We start from the raw sequence: 18,901 nt of genomic DNA on the forward strand, positions 1-18,901 counted from the left end.
AGATAAAAAAATTGAACGGGATCGATCGACGATAAATTTATTCGGCTTTGCAAATTCGTTTTAGTCACCACTACCCGGTGGCGACAAGAAAATCGATTGTTCCAGTGCTTTTATTCATCGTGACCAATTAATGTAATCGCTCCAGGTCAAATTACGGTTTTTGCATGGGAAGGTGCGTGTCGTGTTCTCGAGTGCTGCGAACTTTCATTACGAACGCTTGCTCACATGCGTTTCACTTTTTTTCATCGCATCTTTCGCCTCCCTCTCTCTGTTTCTCTTTAACTCCCCCACTTTCCTGGCCACTCGGTGCCTTTTCGACGAGCGCGCATCGTGTTGTAAAATAAAAGTTTGCTCAGGAACTTGCAACTTGCACACATGCAGTTTCCGTGCAGCCGGACAAACGTCAAGAATCGTGCGAAAGTTGGCAAATTTTTATCTCCACTCTTTTTTCTCTACATTTGAGACGACTTTTTGACTTTTTTTTCTATCAGTGAAATTACCCAAAATGTAACAGTGCACATGGAATAATTGACGAATCATTTGCGATTGGATAAAATAAACGAACGAACAATCGTTTTCTTCAGGTCAGTCGAAATTCGAAATTTATTGTGTTCATTTGTTGCTTTTGTGTCTTCAAACAGGACTCAAGAATTCCTGTGAGGAATCGGAGTATCAATTTGTCGGATTGAATCGCAAGATACGATTTATTTCGTTTTTAATTCGATAAACCGAGGTTTTTTCTGCACGTATTACTTTTCACGTCCAATTGATCACCGATGTTTCAGTAATTATGATAAAATCCGAAAAACAATATAAAAATAAATTTTAATAAAAATTTTTCATTTCTTCCATAATAAAAAATCGATCATTCAAAACAAACCTGCGAATTCTTATACCCTCAAGATATCTGCATATTGAAGCACGATATCGTATCTTCTGTTGACTCTTATCGACGATTAAACGATTAAAAATCTATCTGGCAAGTGCATACATGATAAAAATAAAAAAACGATAAAAAATAAAAAATACTTTCTTCGGGGAGTTGGAAAGCGACTGGGAGTCGTCATCTGTACGTATCTTTAAACTTTCACTACACGAGTGTATTTTTCTTGCCATTTTGCAGCTGACGACGAACGATTAAATGTGATTTCATTGGGAGTCGATTCGATCGATTTTTTCATTTCTGTTGTAATTTCAACTTGTAACGGCTGCTCTATTAACACTCAAATCGATTACTTCGATAATTTGGATTATCTTTTTACGATATGATTAAATTCCTCGGAGTGCTATTTTTTTTAAACATTACAAAATCTTTTAAATCACACCTTATCGATGTCTCGGATACTCTTCGAGCGTGAAACCTTCAGTTTCTTCTCGTGATCCATCTTCGCTGGGTTTGATGATAGCATTCAGACTTTGTAAGGAGCTTTCCAACTGCCGTACACGAGTCAAATTCATTGTCGTGTGAATCAAATTTAGTTGCTGCTGTTAATAATCGATTAAGAATTAACAAAAGTATGAACGATGGAACTGGTTTTATTTCATCATTCATACCTTTTTTTCATGGAAAAATTCTTTTCTCAGAAGAGATGATGGGATTTAAAAAATCGTTCGCACTCGCCTCTACTTATACGAATGGTGTAAATTTTTAATTGAAAATTTTCGCCTCTTATAATTTCTTACAACGAAAGAAACGAATTTCGCACTTTCCATTTCCTGACACACTGGCAGCCGGTGTATTTAAGAGAATAATAGTTGATTCGAAGGATCCTCTTTATGTTTGTACCTTCTTGACACCGAATTCACACGAAGCACAAAAGCCTCTGTCCGTTCCAACTCCGCTTCTATGTACACTTCAGTTTCTATACGGACGTAATGAATGAAGCTCGTGCATGAAGTGTACAGTCGCTAACAGAACGAGTAACGATTAGCATTTTTTTGCAACTAAACAATCGTCAACATTCCATTTAAAGGAGTGCTCAATTCCATTCAAAGGAGGGCTCCGATGGGATAGTTCCAGGGGAAAATGGAACTTAAAAAATTGGATTTTCTGTTGAACGCAGCTGAGGGATTGATTATGAAATTTTTTTTTTTCATTTCATCACTCAAAAATTCATCAAATTGAGTGAAATTTTTTTGGGCTCGAGAACCGAAAGGAACCCTCGCAAAATTCTTCACGACAGTGAATTATTTTCGATTCAATTTATGCTAACTCGCGAGGATTCTTATCTTCTCTTCAAAGTGCATTTTAATCAGCTGATAACTATTTCGAAGGTTTAAAAACTCCTAAATTTTGGTTGACTCAACATTTTAATAGTGGATTCAACGAGTCACGAGACATTGCCAAAAATAAGAACATAAAAATCACAAATTTGGTAATAAATTAGTAAAAATTTGTTCGCACGCGTGTCGCATTAGAGCCAGCGATAAAATCGACGCAATATCCGTTTCTACGCAGGGTAAAAAATTCTTTCTTTGTTAATTTATTGTTAAAGTTTTTGGAGTCGACTGTAGGGAAAGTACATTCTTTCGTACAAAAATAGGAAGCACAGCGAGACCTGTCCAGTATGACGAGAGGCCGTACAATGAGAAACTGGAGCATCCACTGTTCCGTGTGTATTTTCGAGCCAATAGTACGAAAAAAGGAGGGAAATGCTTTTCGTACATGAAAATATAAATAAAAAGTAAAGTACACTTGATTCATTGTACGTGTCCTTGGATTTTCATGGATCAATCGATTCATCTTTGCCAACCACGATAAATTACTCACTGGAAATTGACAATGAATAATTCTTACGATCGTTTAGTATGATTCACTGAATTAATGAACGGTCGTTCGATGCAAATAAATGGAAAAAGCCCAAAACTCAAAACTCTGACTCTCTTTCCATTGATAAAGGCTCAACTCTTTTGAATTTAAGGAGAAGTATCAGTGTGACATGCTGAAAAATTAGGTATTTTTTCGGAATTTTTTTTTTTAAACGACTCTTTGAAAAAAAGTAGTTGAAATTTTCTGCATTAATTATTGATGCAATAAAGTATACGAGGATATTTTTAATTTTAAATGATTTTTACTAAATTTTATTAAGCAGAGCGATCGCATAATGGCTTCTCAAAAAGAGACTTCTCGACGATTGAAAGCACAAGTGCCACAGCAAGCATCTGAAATCAATAATTCAAAAAGATTATTAAATTATAATAGCATAGCTATTGCGCAGCATCGTAGGAAATTTGAAAATTCTGATTAGAAAAAAATGAGGGCCATTTAAAAAAATCGAATTTAACACAAAAATTTTATAGTAAATTGTTAATAAGAAAAGTAAATAATTTGAAAAAATCTCTACGATGCGACGATAGTGATAAGTTTTCTGAAGAGAATCCTTTTCGAATGAAGTCGGTTGGGCAAAGTTTGACTGAGTTATGCTGTCAACCAGGCCAAAAAACATGCTTTCCAAAAAAACTCATTTAAAGTTTTGAGAGGATAAAATTGGACGATGTAACTTAAATATAAATATAAAACAAGTTCTTACCGATTGGTCTGCTATCCCTGGACCATGCAGAAGCTCTTTTGCGCCCAAGCTCTTTTTTTCACACTGATATTCCCCCTTAACAACGAACATTCTCGTACCATATAAAATTGTTGCTGAAAATAAAATTGCACAAGCAATTAGATGGGATGTTTAAACCTTCGTGACAATTCAGCTTTCCATTCGATGGCTCACGAATGTTTCATTGGTTGACGTGACAAGATGAAAATCTTTAATTTCCTCAATTCCGGATGATGCAAAATTTTTCCGTCGCAGTAATAATGATGGAAGATTGAAAAAGATAAGAAATCGTGATGGAAAATAACTATTTCGTATTCGTACGAACAGAAATGTTCATACGACGTCATTCGATAAATTTGTCGTGTTGAACTACGAAGAGTACGAAGTTATGAATCATTTACCCACACTTTTGCTATCATAAATGGCGTCTGTGGTCTGAAAAAACGCAACGAAAGTTTTCCGAATCAACGAACATCGCGTAACTGCTTCGACCACCAGACGATTATTGTTTAATCTTTAAGCATACGAGCATTTTCAGGCCTCGTGTTATCTCGAGCAACGTCCACGCATCACATTCATTATCAGCCAACTTTTAGCATCGAACATTAATTTGAATGAGCGATGACACACACTGAGAGTCTCTTTTTTTAACACGTACGTATCCATTGATAAAACTCGCTAGAAAAATATTCTAAGGACTATCATTTTAGTGTGCAGAGAGTGTGTTGGACTTTGCACAAAAGTGCACTACCAAAAGTGCCAATAATTCTTGATGATTGAGTCTCTTTCGATCGCTCAAGACTCGCGAACGTGTCTCGTCACTTCGATCTCGCTGCTTTTCCGTCACAAACGTTCGTTGCGTTTTTTTTATCGTTTTTCTTATTTTTTCTCTCTTTTGGAGTTGAGCGGGGTACTCGTGATCGGAAAATATTGTTTCTGATCGCAGTTCCACTCGGAAATCAGCGATAAACGTTTGACCGCGAGTGTCCGAACGTTTTGTCGGTCTCTCGATCGTTAATCGGCGGGCGGTTAATCGACGCGCTTTATATTCACGTTCGATCGTCGTATCTTCAGCCTCGCTCCAATGATTCCCAATTTCTCGTTAAATTATCCAAGCTTCTGGCTAAACTGACTTTCCGTTATCGGAATTTCGTGCGAAGATCGAAAAGTGCGCTCATTCTGGATAACGTTTGTACCCGTGGTCCTTGAAATTTTCGGTGAAAACGTGACTCTCCAACGTAAATACGTCGTACTCGTTCAGTTTACGAAATAAAAAGTCATTTTTGATGTCGCCTTTGCCGATAAGTACTGCAAGGCGCCTTTCTCGACGTCAAACCGGCTGTTCGCTCATTTTTAAGTGTTTCCGTTGCTGATAATGGAAATGAGTCCTATGCTACCTGAAACCAAGCCAATAACATGCCTCACGTCGAATCAGTAAGAGAATATTCTTGAAAATGAGTTTTTTCATCAGTGTTGCAACGATTGGCTCAATAGCGATGACGATTGAATGAAATTATGATCGAATGATGGAACGATGACGATTAAATGTGTGCCAATTCTTGCATTACGTTAGTTCCCCTTAATTTTACCAACTACAAACAAGAATTGTTGAAAAAAGTCCCCAAAAACGAAATAATCCCGAAGAAATGGAGAATTTTATGAAAAATGTAAATTCTTTCATTATTTCATTGTCTACTTCGTTCCATTTATACTCAGCTGTGATATAAACGTGTGGCAATCGGTATTCAAATTTTCCGGACGCATAATCAAAGCTCCTCTGCGGCACCTCACGTTGCACAGTGCCTGCAAAACGAATGAATTTTTATTACAAACTCGTTGAGCTAGTTCCCTTGAAACGGTTGAGCGTTCTCTTCATCGCTCCCACTCGTTTCGAGATCCACTCACGGGCTGTGCGGACAATGCTGCTGGTGATTGCTGGTACACGAAGAAAACGCTGTCGATATTCGTGTCCGGATTTTGCGACACGATCGTATCGATTCGAGTTCCAATGATTTGGCGAATGTCCAATTTACTCGAATGCACCCAATCACTCGTCACTTTCGTCCCGAGGATCACTAAACTTGACACATTCATCACGTTTTATCTCTATTTATATACTTCGTAGGTAGCCATGATGTACACGACGGATTATTATCTCACCACATCCGCTCGTACACCTGCTCGCAAATACCTCCGATCGTTATGTCATCGTTTGCCCATTGTAGTTTCCGAACACTCTATTTACGTTTCTCTTCCCATCTTTTTTATCAATTTTTATAATCCCAATTGTCTTTAATACTGTTGTATTATTATTATTTTCTAAAGTAAATATTCATCGTTTTTCATTGAATCGTTAAAGTCTCATTTTTATTCGTCGTCGAATATATTTTTTCGGAAAAATATTGTAAGCTTGTAAATAAAAAACGAATTAGCAAATTTATGAGGTGTAACAAATCAATAACAAATCAATTTTATTGATTGTCACATCGTGTTACAGAATATGAACAATATCTCCGGAATTTCTAGAACCCGAGCATCGATGGTAGCAAATTTTCAGAGGCACTCCAGAAAAAAATTGTCCATCGGCGAACAGTGTAAATCAAAATCTACTCGACTGTTCCTGTTGATATTTGGCATGGTACTTTCTCACACAATTGACCAGGTATCTACGAGAGGATTTTTTTTCGATTTTTTACATTTTTTCGTGACACTTGCAAGTGAAAACATTGATTTTCGCCTAAAGAGCGAACATATTTGTTATTGTAAAATGAATAATTATGAAAAATTGGAAATAAGCTCTCGCAGATACCTGGTCAATTGGGCAAGGAAGTAAAATGCAAAATTTCGAAAGGATCGCTCGTGTCGATTTCGATTTACACTGTTCACCGGTGGACAGCTTTTTGCCGAAGTGCCTCTGCTACCATCGCGTTAGTCACTGCTATTCGCTGTCATTTCGATGTGACAATCATCAATAAAATAGATTTGTATTATCTGTAGCATTTAAAAAATATTTGAAGTTTTTTTTATTAATCTTTACCTTAATATTAGGTGTGCAAATAAATTTAAAGGGATTTTCGCAATAGACCGTACAACTTAAAACTCTTAAACTCATTTTTACAACAGCATTACAATTGAGTTTCAAAAATAAGATTTCTTTGGGATGGTTTCGATTAGCTTGGAAATGAAACCTGGTCGACTGAAACTCTTGAATTTCGTCGCTGAAAAAAATTCGTTCAAACGCACCTGAAAATAATGATAATATTTTGAAGAAATAGGAATATTTCAATTGAACGAGGAATAAAAATGGAAAAATAATTGTTATTGCGATCCTTTCGCAAGTGTGACAGCGACAAAAATACACTAAACAGTGACAACAGGCAATGAAACGAGAGTTAGAGATTGACCGAACGAAGAAAGGGATGCTGGTATCACACAGGCTAAAGGATTATCTATTTTCATGTTTATATACGTGCATATTTATCGAATCGTGGCTTATCAGTTTCGTACGAAAATCCTGTACGGTGTGAGACGATTACAGAAGAAATTTTCCAGATTGAAATTTTGTATATTTTATCGGAATGATAAAGCGTGCCTCATTACACAATTAATCTTTGCCCTCACCTTTTTTTTAATGTAGAAAAAAGAATGGCTTGTAAAATGTTTCTTTCGATAAACAGAATCAATATCCGATCAGTTGCTGATCGATGTTCATTGTGGCTTGAACAATCGTCAGGCACTCGCCCAGGCCGGCTGAAATACTGCTCTGAATATTTTTTCATTTAACGATTCTTCGGATCGATTCGTTTTTTTTTACAATAATAAAAGTGCTGGGAACGAATATATTGTGAAATAAAATGACGAGTCAGGTGCCGGATGCCGTTTCAGCGCAAACAAACGGAACCGAAAATCCCATAAATCGGTAAGAAATTGAATAAAAATTCAAAAAACGAACGATTTTTCCCCCTTAAAAATGTCGAGGTGATTGATATTTCAACGAATTTCTCTTGAAAAACTCATCGTGAAGAAGTAACTTAATCTAGATTTTACAGAATAAAATGTTTTATTTCGATAGATTGTCACTAATATTTTTTGTGTTTTGTATTATTGTTCGATTTTTCGATGAATGCTTATTAAATAATTCAGATTTCAAAGAAATCTGGCAAGCTTCGCTACGAAATGTTTTTCCTTGTTTTTAAATTATTTCCCGCTATAACTGCGTGAACCAAACCACGTGATTGTCAGTTGCAAGCAAAATCTACGTCATCTACGAGTACGTTCACAGCTGACAGCTGATATTGCTGATATGCCGCGTAAATGGGATATAACGAGAAATCGTCCGGTGATTACCATGATTTTTTTCCCATTCGTAAATACATCCACGTTAATGTTCAAGTGACAATCTCATCGTCAATTAAACTAAATTTAACATAAATTATGCCATTGATAAATGAGCGATTCGGAATTTTTATCAAGTCATCAATTCTTATAAATATAAAACACCACTCGCGCGTAGTGTGATTCACTGCGAAATGCGTTCAAAGTACACATTCATATCAGTGGCATGATCATCAAGAACTTATCAATTCTTTTCTTTCCCTCTTATTTCAACAGAGCTACAAAAGTTCTTTTGTGGTTCTAATAATTTGAAATCGATTTTGATCATGTCTACGGAATCTTTGATATCACCGAGGTTAGACGATGACTATGATGAGAGGTCAGTGTTTCGACATGTTTACGTTTTTTTTCATTCTATATTTCGTAATTAGGTCCGTCGTGGGTTAGCTAGCGATTGTCTAAGTAATAAATTTTGTAGTTCCTTTACTTACACAGACTGAAAATATGAACAACATATATATTTGAATAATCAAGAAGTGAAGAGAGTGATTGGAATCGAGGTTTTTCATCGATTATATTATAATATTGCTGAATATTCAAAAATATAATTTACAAAATAATTAGCATTCACATAACCTAGGAACATTTATCATGAATCATAAAAATAATACGCAAAAAGTTCTGCAATAATCCGTTGCAACAAAAAGCGAAAGAAAAATTCAAACTCTTGCCAAAAAATCAATTATAGTGCTTTCAGTAAATAATCAACGTCTTTTATTTTCTCAGAATTTAACACTAAATTTTATTTCTAGCTCTCCGTCACCACCACCAAAAAAAATGCGTGGACTAACGGCGGTAATGATTGTGTCAGCCACGGGTCTTGTGGCTATGGTCGTAGGCTTAGCAGTCGGGCTTCTGTGGACTACAATATTCCACAATATACTTATACAACAACTTACTCTGACACCGACGTCGAAAAGTTATTCCCTGTGGAAAGAAACACCGCTACCAATGTATCTGAAGCTCCATCTCTTTAATTGGACAAATCCAGAAGATTTCTATGTGTCGTCTAAAATAAAGCCTCATTTTGTTGAAATGGGTCCTTACGTATTCAAGTACGAATATTAACTTCATGTTGAATTTATATCTGAAGTGAAGGCTGTAGGAAAATTAAAATTTCAACGTGTTTTGTAGAGAGGTTGATTCTAAGGAGAATCAAGTATGGAACGACAATAACAATACTGTCACATTCCAACAGAAGAGGGTTTGGCATTTTGTGGAGTCAATGTCCAACGGTTCATTGAGTGATCAAGTTACAAATTTAAATCCTGTCGCTACAGTAAGAGAATTTTGAAAATTTAGAAGATATTCGTTTTATGGAGTTTGATGTGAAAAAAATGAAACTTTTGAAACTCTTTAAGTGTATTATTTTGACTGAGTGATCATTAATTATCCCATTCAGTTTTTCTGAGTTGATCGGTTTATTAACAATTTTCCTCTCCAGTATGACTTGTATTTCAGGAATTGACCCACAATTTGTTTCTCATTTTCAGACCATAGCTTATATGATGAGATATAAGATAGATATGATTAAAATGTTGATAAACTCAGGCATGCGTGCAGCGCATGAAAACTTGACGGTTACAAAAACCGTAGAGGAATTATTATTCAATGGATACGATGACAGAATGTTAAAATGGGCAACAAAATTAAATAAATCATTGGTTCCATTCGACAAATTTGGTTGGTTTTACCAGGTGAGTAGCCATAAACGCTTTACGTGCATTTCCAATTATGTGCAATATGTACATTATGAAATTGTTTGAATATTGTCATTTTTATTTCTTATTACAGAGAAATAATTCAGCACCTTACGACGGAACCTTCAACATGTTAACGGGCCATGGAAATATCCATGATCTCGGTGTTCTCAAAGAATGGAATTATAGCAACAAATCGAAATTTCATAGCTCAACTTGTGGTGAGATCAGCGGAAGTTTAGGGGATCTTTGGGGGCCGGTTAAGGATGCTGAAACTCTTCAGTTTTTTGCTCCCGACGTTTGCACGTGAGTATTGAAGAGTTTCTGAAAATTCATAATTGTCTCGGTTAATCAGCTGAATTTAAATTTTCCATACATTATTTCTTCCAGATCAATGAATCTCGTTTTTAACAATTTGACTGAACATTCCGGTATCACCGGAAGAGAATATATCTCGAACAGAGAAATGCTGGATAACGGAACTTTAGTAGAATCACGAAAATGTTATTGCGATGGTATCGAATGCATTCCGAGTGGTGCATTCAATGTATCAAAATGCAAATTTGGAGCACCGGCTTTCATAAGCTTGCCTCATTTTTATTTGGCTGATGAAAGTTATCGATCTGCCATAGATGGCATGGAACCGCATGAAGAAAAACATCGATTCTCCATAACTATTGAACCGGTACGTTTATTTTTTATCAACAAACTTGGTAAGATTAAAAATATAAACGGAGCAAGTTTTTCACTGTAAAAAATTAAAATTACGAAATAGGATTGAGTAGTCGTTAATCAAACATAAGCTCCTGTAATGTATGATAAAATAAATAAATTTCAGAAAACCGGTATTCCGATGCAAGTACGAGGAAAACTTCAATTAAATTTGCTCATCCAACCTGACAAGTTTATTGAGTAAGTAATTTTTTACTAATATAGGAATTTGAGATCTCACTGAAAAATCTATATAATTTCAATATTTCTTGTATTTTTTGGCTTCAATGTGAATGAAAATCATCAGACGTGTCAAAACATTGCATATGCGAAGATTATGAAATGAGAACAAAATATTGAGATACGATATTCAAATGTTATTTATGACGAGACGAAATTTGATGTCTTATGCTCTTGTTTACAGAATATTCAAAAACGTACCCAGGACTTTTGTGCCAATGTTGTGGTTTAGTCAGGAGGCAGATTTGACGTCGTCGTTAGCGAGTCAAGTTAAATTCGTGTTGATACTTCCGTTGCTGGGTCAAGTGACGTTGTATGGGATAGCTGCAATTGGTTTCCTCTTGTTGGCAATAGGAACCGGTATTTATATAAGGAGAACGAGGAGAGGGGATGATGGTCAGAGTTTGATACCAAAAGTAGAGAGCAACGGTGGAGAGAGAACGATCGGATGATCGTTCCTTTTCGAACAACGTGAGAATCGATATTTTTCATTTGAACAGCCACCAGCATTGATTCGGAGAAAAATAGGCGAAACCGATTTTTTTTCATACATTTGAAAAAAAAAACGATACTCTCATTCGATTTTCAGCAATTAAAAATCGTCTATTTTTTATTGAAACTGCGAATTACCACGCCAAATATCGTCGCCACGCAGGACATTAGTAAGGTGTACATATTTCATGAACGGAGGCATTTATCACGAGTTAAATTACAAGTGCCTCGCAGAATAGAGAAAACTGAAAGGTTATTGGATCTGCACTTGTTTTGCGGATTGAGGGAAACTTAAAAAAACTATAAGGAGGTCAAACGAGGAAGAGACAGAATATCAATCTTTTTAATATTCTTCTCATCGATTAATTCTATGTAAAAAAGTGGAAAGTTATTCGATCACTCGATGAACAATCATAGTCGTTCTTCTAAAGTCACAATTTATTTTCGAAAAGTACAAACGAAAACGTTACTTTTCGATAAGTCGAACGTATACTCATAAGGAAAGCAATAATAGAAAAAATTTTATAAATTTTTGTTAAACATATACGTCACAGTAATATTAACATTATTTTTATTCGAGCTTTAAATTTTGTTTGGCTCTCGATCGAAATACTTTTCTTCCAGATTGCCCAAAAAATCTAAAAAACTGTTGCCACTCATTAGATGTGATGAAATGAGAGTATTTTCATCTGTTTTGATAATGTAATTACAATAAGTTTACTATTTTCATGTTTCATTTCGCATGCATTCCAAACTTTTATTTTGTCCTATTCTCATATCCGCGATTTTCATTATTCCCCTACATATACGAATCGTTAGGAATTTTAAGATTTTAAAGATGTTGTAATCGTTTCGAAAAAAGTGAAGAATGTCGAAAGTTATATATAAAAAAAAAACATGTCAATTTTCATGATAATTCTGTCGATGAAGACGGATTTTTCAAAGTGCCTGTAAAGCTTTAGTGATGCACGGAAAAACGTATGTTCAATTAGGAACGTTTACTAGTCTCCTACAGTGATATAAAGAGTGAAAAGAACGCACACTCCTCGGTCGTGCGTTTTTACTCGAAAAATATGGTAAATATTTAGAAAAGCCACTTTTCTGAAATTATCAAAAAAAGAATATAAAAGAAGGGAAGAATCCATCAGAACAAATTCTTGCCTGCAAAATATCCATTCGTCGCCAGAGCGATGTTGCCCGTTCTAAGCATGACATATTTTCTTGCCAGTACTTCATAAAAATTTGTTTACAAAGTGAATTCAAAATGAGCCCCGCCATCGTGTGTAATTGGTCGAGTTTGCCGTATTTTCATTCAGATATACAAAAATTATTGTACGAGTTCATAACATCTTGGGATGTGCATGAGGTACCGTTGGGCACGTAAAAGTGCCATGTTTCGAGAAACTTCAAAACTCCATAACTTATGAAATTAATAACAACTTAAGCCTCCCTCGACGGAATATCGTTAGAGGTAATCGATGAAAGCAGCCCAGAAAAAAAATGCAGTCAACATTTTTCGGAAAGGTAGCTCTTCTAAATATTTACCAAAAATATTCGAAATTTTGTAAAACCAAAAATAAAATAGTCGATTTGAACTGTTATCGTTTCGGCTGAAAATTTATCTATTTCTAAAAATCGAACGTCTTTTTTTTGTAACAACGTAATAAAGCGCTAAACGTTATAATGTAAATATTGATTTTTTAAACCCTTCATCATCGTTTGCGGTTCTTATGATCATTATAGAAATAAAATAACGAGAGTCCAAATTTTTGTAATATTCATGCACACACGGAAATAATTGAATTCAGAATAATAGCGCGCAGTAACGAGAGTTAAGTGACAACCTGCAATTTCTAGACTACGAGAAAAATACAACTTTGTGAAAACTTGATAAAATTTTTTGGGCAAAAAAATTTCTGATTAATTTTCGTGCCCAGTTAAGCTTGTAGAATAAATTGATGGAAAAAAAATTTGTGTTACACGAGTGAAACTCGTGTAGTATCGAGTTTTTTTAATTCGATGATCCGCAAATAGAAAACAAACTTTATCGCTCACCACGAATAGATGTGTTTGCCAGCTTATCGGTGAAAATAATAATAAGAATTACTATTCCATCCTCTCCGTGAAAAGATAATTGTTTTTTTTTTACTGATACTGTGAAGAATAATAATGTGCATGTCCAACTGAAACCATTGGAAAAAAATTAGAAAAGAAAATAAAATTTAGAAAAGAAATAAAATATTTTTGCCAACTCGTTGAACTTTCATCATCAATTTCGGTGTTTTTTTTTTCCACTTCGAACCGTTACCACGAACGCCCACAATTCTGGTAACCGAAAAAAAAACGTTTTTTCAAAATGAGTGGCTAAGTTGCCTCGTATCTCAGCAATGAGCGACGATTTTGAGTTGAAAAGATTGTAAAGTGGGCTCAAAATGTGAATAAATGTGTTAAGAATTTCGCAGCTGTTTTCTTTTTACTTTTTTAGTTTACTAAATTTACTATACTAGTTCATTAATTTTTTTTTTAGTTTAGTTTACTAAATATTTATTAAAAATTTAACTTTAGTTTACAAAAAAAGTTTCCAAAAAGAGCCTTCACACAGGATCACGGTCTCAAACTGATTTCTTATGAGATTTGCGACTCCGAGTTACGGAATTGTAACAGGTTTTTCTGTAATGAAGTCTCGTACCGTTGAAGTTTAATTATTTTCATTCAATTATTCCCAATGACATGCGACTTTTGTACATTTTGATTTTATGTTTTTCTGAAATTATTTTTATTGCAAATTTTCTATCCTCGTCTCAGGATTTCTCCTCGTGGCGATCTACAATTCATAGTCGTTTACGATTATCCATGATGAGCTGTACAACGGTGTTGCTGGTTAATCGTATGAGGTATTGTGACACTTTTTTCTTGATAATTGAACAAAATGTGTGAACAGGTGATATTTATGGCGAATATCGACACGTTGATAGAGGCTTTGTCTTGTCTCAGTATATAACGGTACCGTACTGCGTATCCAAAATTCTTATTGCGAAATTATAAGTGTTCGATACTTCAGCATACTCATTTTTACGAATTTAAGTTCCATTGAGTATTATCAATTCGATTCAATGTCTTCTGGGTCAAAAGTGACCACGATTTGCACACTTTTAGTGTGTTTTGCAATAATTGCTAGTGGGCTTAACGGTGAGCATATCCAATCGACTGCTGTTTCATCACTGTGTCTTCTGCAAGAAAAATTCCCACTAAAAACTCAGTTTCTGTCTCCCGACATGTTGAAGCTCCTTAAATTCGATTCAAGAATGCTGATCTTACATTTATATCACTTCCCAAGATCCGTACTCGACAGCTCGTTAACGAAATCCAAAAATTCATTGAGTTTTCATTTTTTTGTAACATTCTTTTGACATTAGTTTCGAATTTTACAATAAGCAATGGCAACGAGCCATCGACAGACTCACACATAAAATGTTGTTCACCAGAAGAACGTTCGTTTTTTCCACAAAAATTCAATCCTTCGGTCAAACGTTTTCATCAAGCTTTCGAGTAAGCTACAGTGGCAAAATTACCAAAATATATTAGTTCATTTTGTGGTATAAAGAAACAGAATTCCACTAAAAATGTCGATTGAACACTTCAATGCTGAAAACACCTACGTTACACGTCGGTAGTTTTGAATTTACCGCGATCGGTTCAGCTTTGACGAAATTAATATGGCAAATGAATGTTTTAAACCGAATCGTAGATGCGAACTCGACGCAGAAATCTATGAACGAGGACTTATGTTTGCAGCCAGGATGCATTCGTGCAGGTAAGTTGACAAATTCGACTCAGTAGTCAGAACAAATTTTGTAATGATAAAGTTGACAGCAGCATTCGAATTAATGGTTAAAAAAAATATCTCAGCTGCGAGGATCCTGAACCACGTGAACTCTGAAGTTGAGCCATGCGACGACTTTTATGAATTCGCTTGCGGAAATTTTGCGAATCCTGGATCACAGCTTCTTGCTAGTACACTTACGACGAGCGAGCTAGAAGTGGATTCACGTCTGCTTCAAATCATAGAGGAAATCGACGAGTTTTCAGTACCATTGGATTTCCCGGCCCTTCAACCTCTCTACGAAGATTGTATGAAAATCAGCGGTACGTTTCGTTCATTGGCCAGCAAAATGGAATTAAAATCGATGGACTTTCTTTGGCTCATTATCAAGAAAAATCGGATACGATATGAAAACATTTTTGTTTCTTTGAACTTTTCACTCATTATTGCAGTCGTTTTTCTTTGTTCATTTTTACTCCACTTTCTTTCGGTTTTTTCTGGATTTTATGGTTGGATCTTTCGACTTGATTGATCAGAATGGGAGGACGACAGCGAGGAAAGGCTTCAAGCGCAGCAAGACACTTTCGAGGTTGCTACCATGTGGCAGAACAATTCAAGAATTCAATGGAATACGACGGATTTCAGTCGTACCGTTGTCAGTTCATACTTGTTCGAATTCAGGACAAGCAGAGACATTACAAACATAACCAATTGGGTTTACGAGGTTTGCGATATTTTCGCCCAAAAAGTGTTGTTTTTTTTTAAACAAAAGTGAAAGGTCTTATGTCAGCCTTAATTTCCCAGCTGGAGATTTTGGATCCGCAAATTCCCTGGAGCTATCTCAACGATGGCACAATAAATAAAAAAGTTGAAGCTTATAGAGCTTACATATTTCAAATTTTGTATTATCTCGACGTCGACGATGTTTTGGAGGAGGCTGAAATCGAAGACATTTTTTTGTTCGATTTGGAATTGGCTAAGGTACGTTGGAACGTAGGAAAGTTCATTAATTTATAAAATTCATCGATTTTTTGGTTTCTCTTCACTATTCCATGTGCTCGATTACAAAAAATGGTTGTACTTAAGAACGCTATAAATGAATTTGTGTGTCGTTGGATCTTAGCTAATCTGAAATGGATTCGTGCGCAGATCGTATTTCAGAAGAACGAGAATTTCGACATGAATCGTCACTACACCAGGATGAGCGTAGGGCAACTCGAAATAAAATATCCGGAATTACACTTGAAAGAAATGTTAAATGAAGACGATGATAAAATAGTCCAAATGAGCATAGACGCGGACGTTTTGCTCAAGCTGGAAGAATGGAAGCTGAAAAAATCGAAAAGAGCTTTGGCTAATTGGGTCCAATGGCGATGCACAGTAAACAAAATCAACGAATTAGATTCATACGTCACTCATAGCACGAAAATGTTTCTTTACACTCTTTACAACGGTGAGATAAAAAAAGATAAGTGGAGGAGCTGCGTTCAAAAAGTTCGCGAGACTCATCCGTTCTTGCTGGACGTCTTATACTATGGGCAATATCTGAGTGACAGTCTTGTAAAAGATACGACAGAGATGTTCACCAACGTCAGAGACCAATTCATCGGGTTCTTAGAAAAGGTAGCACCTGATTCAATAATCATTCATCCAATAGGTCGAATTTTATCGATAGAAATTTATTGCCCGCTGAAAAAGTTTCCCCACACCATTGGTGACGTTTTCTCGCCAGTGGGTGTCTATTTTTTTCAAATATTCGACAATTTATGTTTGGAATCAGTTCACTTGTACAATAAAAAAAATCTATCTAAAGTTTCGTCAGTTTTTCTCGCTTTTCTGCTTATTCAAATAAACTGGAAACGAAAAACTTTTCAAGATATTTCGTGAGTTGAATTCGCGTTTTCGCAGTGGCGGGACAACTTGGGAGTTTTAATACTGAACGAAAAATCTACGAAAAAACGCTTTATTTTGCAGGCTGAATGGATGGGGAATGGCACCAAAGAACAGGCTCTTGAAAAAATCAGGAAAATAAAACACAATCTTGGTGCTCACGAAATGTATATGCTCGACAGAAAATCAAATACGTCTTATGAAGACTTTCGATTCGCATACGGTTTATTAGCAAAAAATAGAGCAAATATAACGAAAATTACAATGCATTTGAGTGAGTCGACAAACGACAGCGACGAGAGCAGGCCAACAGACAATTTCTTGCTACAAGATGCCACATATTTTGAGCTCTACTTATCAATGGGTGAGCATTTAATGAGAAAGTTCATAAAATTTTCAATTTTTTTTTTCTGTTTTTCAGAGCACGAGAGCTCGTTTTAGCTCAATTGAAAAATGTGGACTCGCAAAAAAGTTGGATATTAAATTAACATAGAGAAAATAATGAAATTAATGTTGATCGTAATCTTCGTATTTTGAAATGTTAAAATTCGATCAGTAATCGTTACTCAAGTTTTCGATTGTGAATAACTTACGTTCAAAGTGAAACGATCTTTGATGTTTAATTTGTTTGTCGGCCCGTACAGTTTTTGGTGCCACCGTCTATACCGATCCTTACTACAATATCGATCACCCAAAAGCTCTGAATTACGGAGCTCTCGGGTATGTGTTGGGTCACGAATTGGCGCACAGTCTCGATGACCATAACAGGCACGTGGACATAAATGGTAACCTTAATCCGTGGTGGGATTCACAGAGTAATGAGACGTTTGTTGAACGCATTAAGTGCCTCGTCGAACGGTACAAAGAATCCGGGATTGAGGAGCTTGGTCTTGATGTAAGTATTTTAAGTTGGGGTGGTTGAAAAAAATGTGGAAATTTATTCCGAAATTACGAAAGAAAATGGAAAAACTGAAACGAGCCTAACGCAGTCAACTGTACGATACAAAAGCGTTTTTTTTGTCTAGCTGAATAGTTTCGCATCTCGGAATGACGACATTGCGGATCACGTCGGTGTCACAGCAGCATACTTCGCGTATGACAAATGGAGGAAAGAAAACGAGCCTGAGAAAAAATTGCCTGGGCTCGATTATTCACCGAGGCAATTGTTTTGGATCGCTCATGCCAACAGCCACTGTTCGAAATACCAACGAAAATTATTCAGAGATTTGTATCTTTTGGCCGAACACTCCCCACCGAAACTTCGAGTCAACGTGCCCCTGTCAAATATGCCAGAATTTTCACGAGATTTCAAATGCAGTTCTTATTCTAAAATGAATAATGTGAAAAAATGTAGCGTATGGTGAAGTTTCGCCATTTTTCGTGGTGTTTCAAATGAGAGTTTAAAAATGTAACGAAGAATAAACATGAACCTAACCTGTGAGAAGTCGCAGTTATATACGAAGAGCTTCTACTTCTGCCATTTTCCAACTTTTATCGTTAATATCTCTTTTAAGCATTTGGTAACCCTATATTTTTATCGTTGCTATAGATTCCTTACATTTTTTCCATTTGTGAGGCAATTTGTATCAGGAATTTAGAATTATTTAGTACATGAATTATTGAATAGAAATGTAGTGACGATGGAATCTCCTCCTGTATAAATTTTACGATTTTTGAAGTTTCAATTCTTCATTGAATGTTCTATAACTTGACCTGAAATTTCGCCAATCTGTTCGCGTGCACTTTTACTTTGCTGTAATTTAAAAACTGTTATTTTTAGAATATTCGGGTTCGTGAAAGGAATACCTTGATCACTCTTTTTTCAAAATTATTTCGCCTCATACTTTTTTCAGTTCTTTGACATTTTTTTTCGTTTCTAAATTGCTTTGTGGCCTATTTTTCTTATCGAACTTTCTTCGTAATATTTATCTAACAAAATTATTATTCAGAATGGTATCAGGCGAATCGAACTTTTTTTTACACTTCATCTACGATTAAGAACGTCGCATTAATTTCGTTACTGTTACATAAACGATTAGTTTTGTAAAGTATGAAAAGGAATGTTGTGTCGATGTTGTATACATAGACACGAACGTATCAAA

General features: G+C 35.6%; 2 protein-coding genes and 1 long non-coding RNA gene across 7 annotated transcripts; 2 read left to right on the forward strand and 1 right to left on the reverse strand.

The window, feature by feature from the left end:
* The first annotated feature begins 362 nt into the window (after positions 1-362).
* Positions 363-13,543, forward strand: LOC122407668 (protein croquemort-like). Of its 5 annotated transcripts, none has more exons than XM_043414025.1 (8): positions 363-584; positions 8,696-8,998; positions 9,078-9,222; positions 9,437-9,640; positions 9,738-9,949; positions 10,034-10,328; positions 10,482-10,555; positions 10,779-13,543. In XM_043414025.1, exons 2-8 carry the CDS (start codon positions 8,721-8,723, stop codon positions 11,044-11,046), a joined length of 1,476 nt encoding a protein of 491 aa, XP_043269960.1. In that variant the 5' UTR covers positions 363-584; positions 8,696-8,720; the 3' UTR covers positions 11,047-13,543. The 5 variants fall into 5 exon arrangements, with proteins under 5 accessions (XP_043269960.1, XP_043269958.1, XP_043269957.1 ...); XM_043414023.1 differs by lacking the exon at positions 363-584 and adding an exon at positions 4,849-4,982; XM_043414022.1 differs by lacking the exon at positions 363-584 and adding an exon at positions 7,247-7,467.
* Positions 3,052-5,657, reverse strand: LOC122407672 (uncharacterized). The gene is made up of 3 exons (XR_006260250.1): positions 5,454-5,657; positions 3,531-5,351; positions 3,052-3,162 (listed from the first exon to the last, which is right to left on the reverse strand). It is a non-coding gene; the product is annotated as an uncharacterized lncRNA (long non-coding RNA).
* A 1,788-nt stretch (positions 13,544-15,331) lies between the features above and the next one.
* Positions 15,332-18,205, forward strand: LOC122407659 (neprilysin-2-like). The gene is made up of 6 exons (XM_043414000.1): positions 15,332-15,633; positions 15,714-15,890; positions 16,059-16,532; positions 16,884-17,163; positions 17,444-17,694; positions 17,825-18,205. The coding sequence occupies exons 1-6, from the start codon at positions 15,508-15,510 to the stop codon at positions 18,161-18,163; spliced, it is 1,647 nt and encodes a 548-aa protein (XP_043269935.1). The 5' UTR covers positions 15,332-15,507; the 3' UTR covers positions 18,164-18,205.
* The last annotated feature ends 696 nt before the right edge of the window (positions 18,206-18,901 follow it).

This window comes from Venturia canescens, chromosome 3 (assembly GCF_019457755.1).
Source record: "Venturia canescens isolate UGA chromosome 3, ASM1945775v1, whole genome shotgun sequence".
NCBI classification, from domain to species: Eukaryota; Metazoa; Arthropoda; class Insecta; order Hymenoptera; family Ichneumonidae; genus Venturia; species Venturia canescens.

Excerpts from the sequence above, each read along its gene's own strand:
- LOC122407668 (XM_043414022.1), top strand. The coding sequence starts at position 7,403 with ATGACGAGTCAGGTGCCGGATGCCGTTTCAGCGCAAACAAACGGAACC. Across the intron at positions 7,468-8,695 it reads ACCGAAAATCCCATAAATCG|CTCTCCGTCACCACCACCAA; the intron begins GTAAGAAATTGA and ends TTTTATTTCTAG. Across the intron at positions 8,999-9,077 it reads ATGGGTCCTTACGTATTCAA|AGAGGTTGATTCTAAGGAGA; the intron begins GTACGAATATTA and ends CGTGTTTTGTAG.
- LOC122407659 (XM_043414000.1), top strand. The coding sequence starts at position 15,508 with ATGTGGCAGAACAATTCAAGAATTCAATGGAATACGACGGATTTCAGT. Across the intron at positions 15,891-16,058 it reads TCGATTTGGAATTGGCTAAG|ATCGTATTTCAGAAGAACGA; the intron begins GTACGTTGGAAC and ends ATTCGTGCGCAG. Across the intron at positions 17,695-17,824 it reads TTGAGGAGCTTGGTCTTGAT|CTGAATAGTTTCGCATCTCG; the intron begins GTAAGTATTTTA and ends TTTTTTGTCTAG.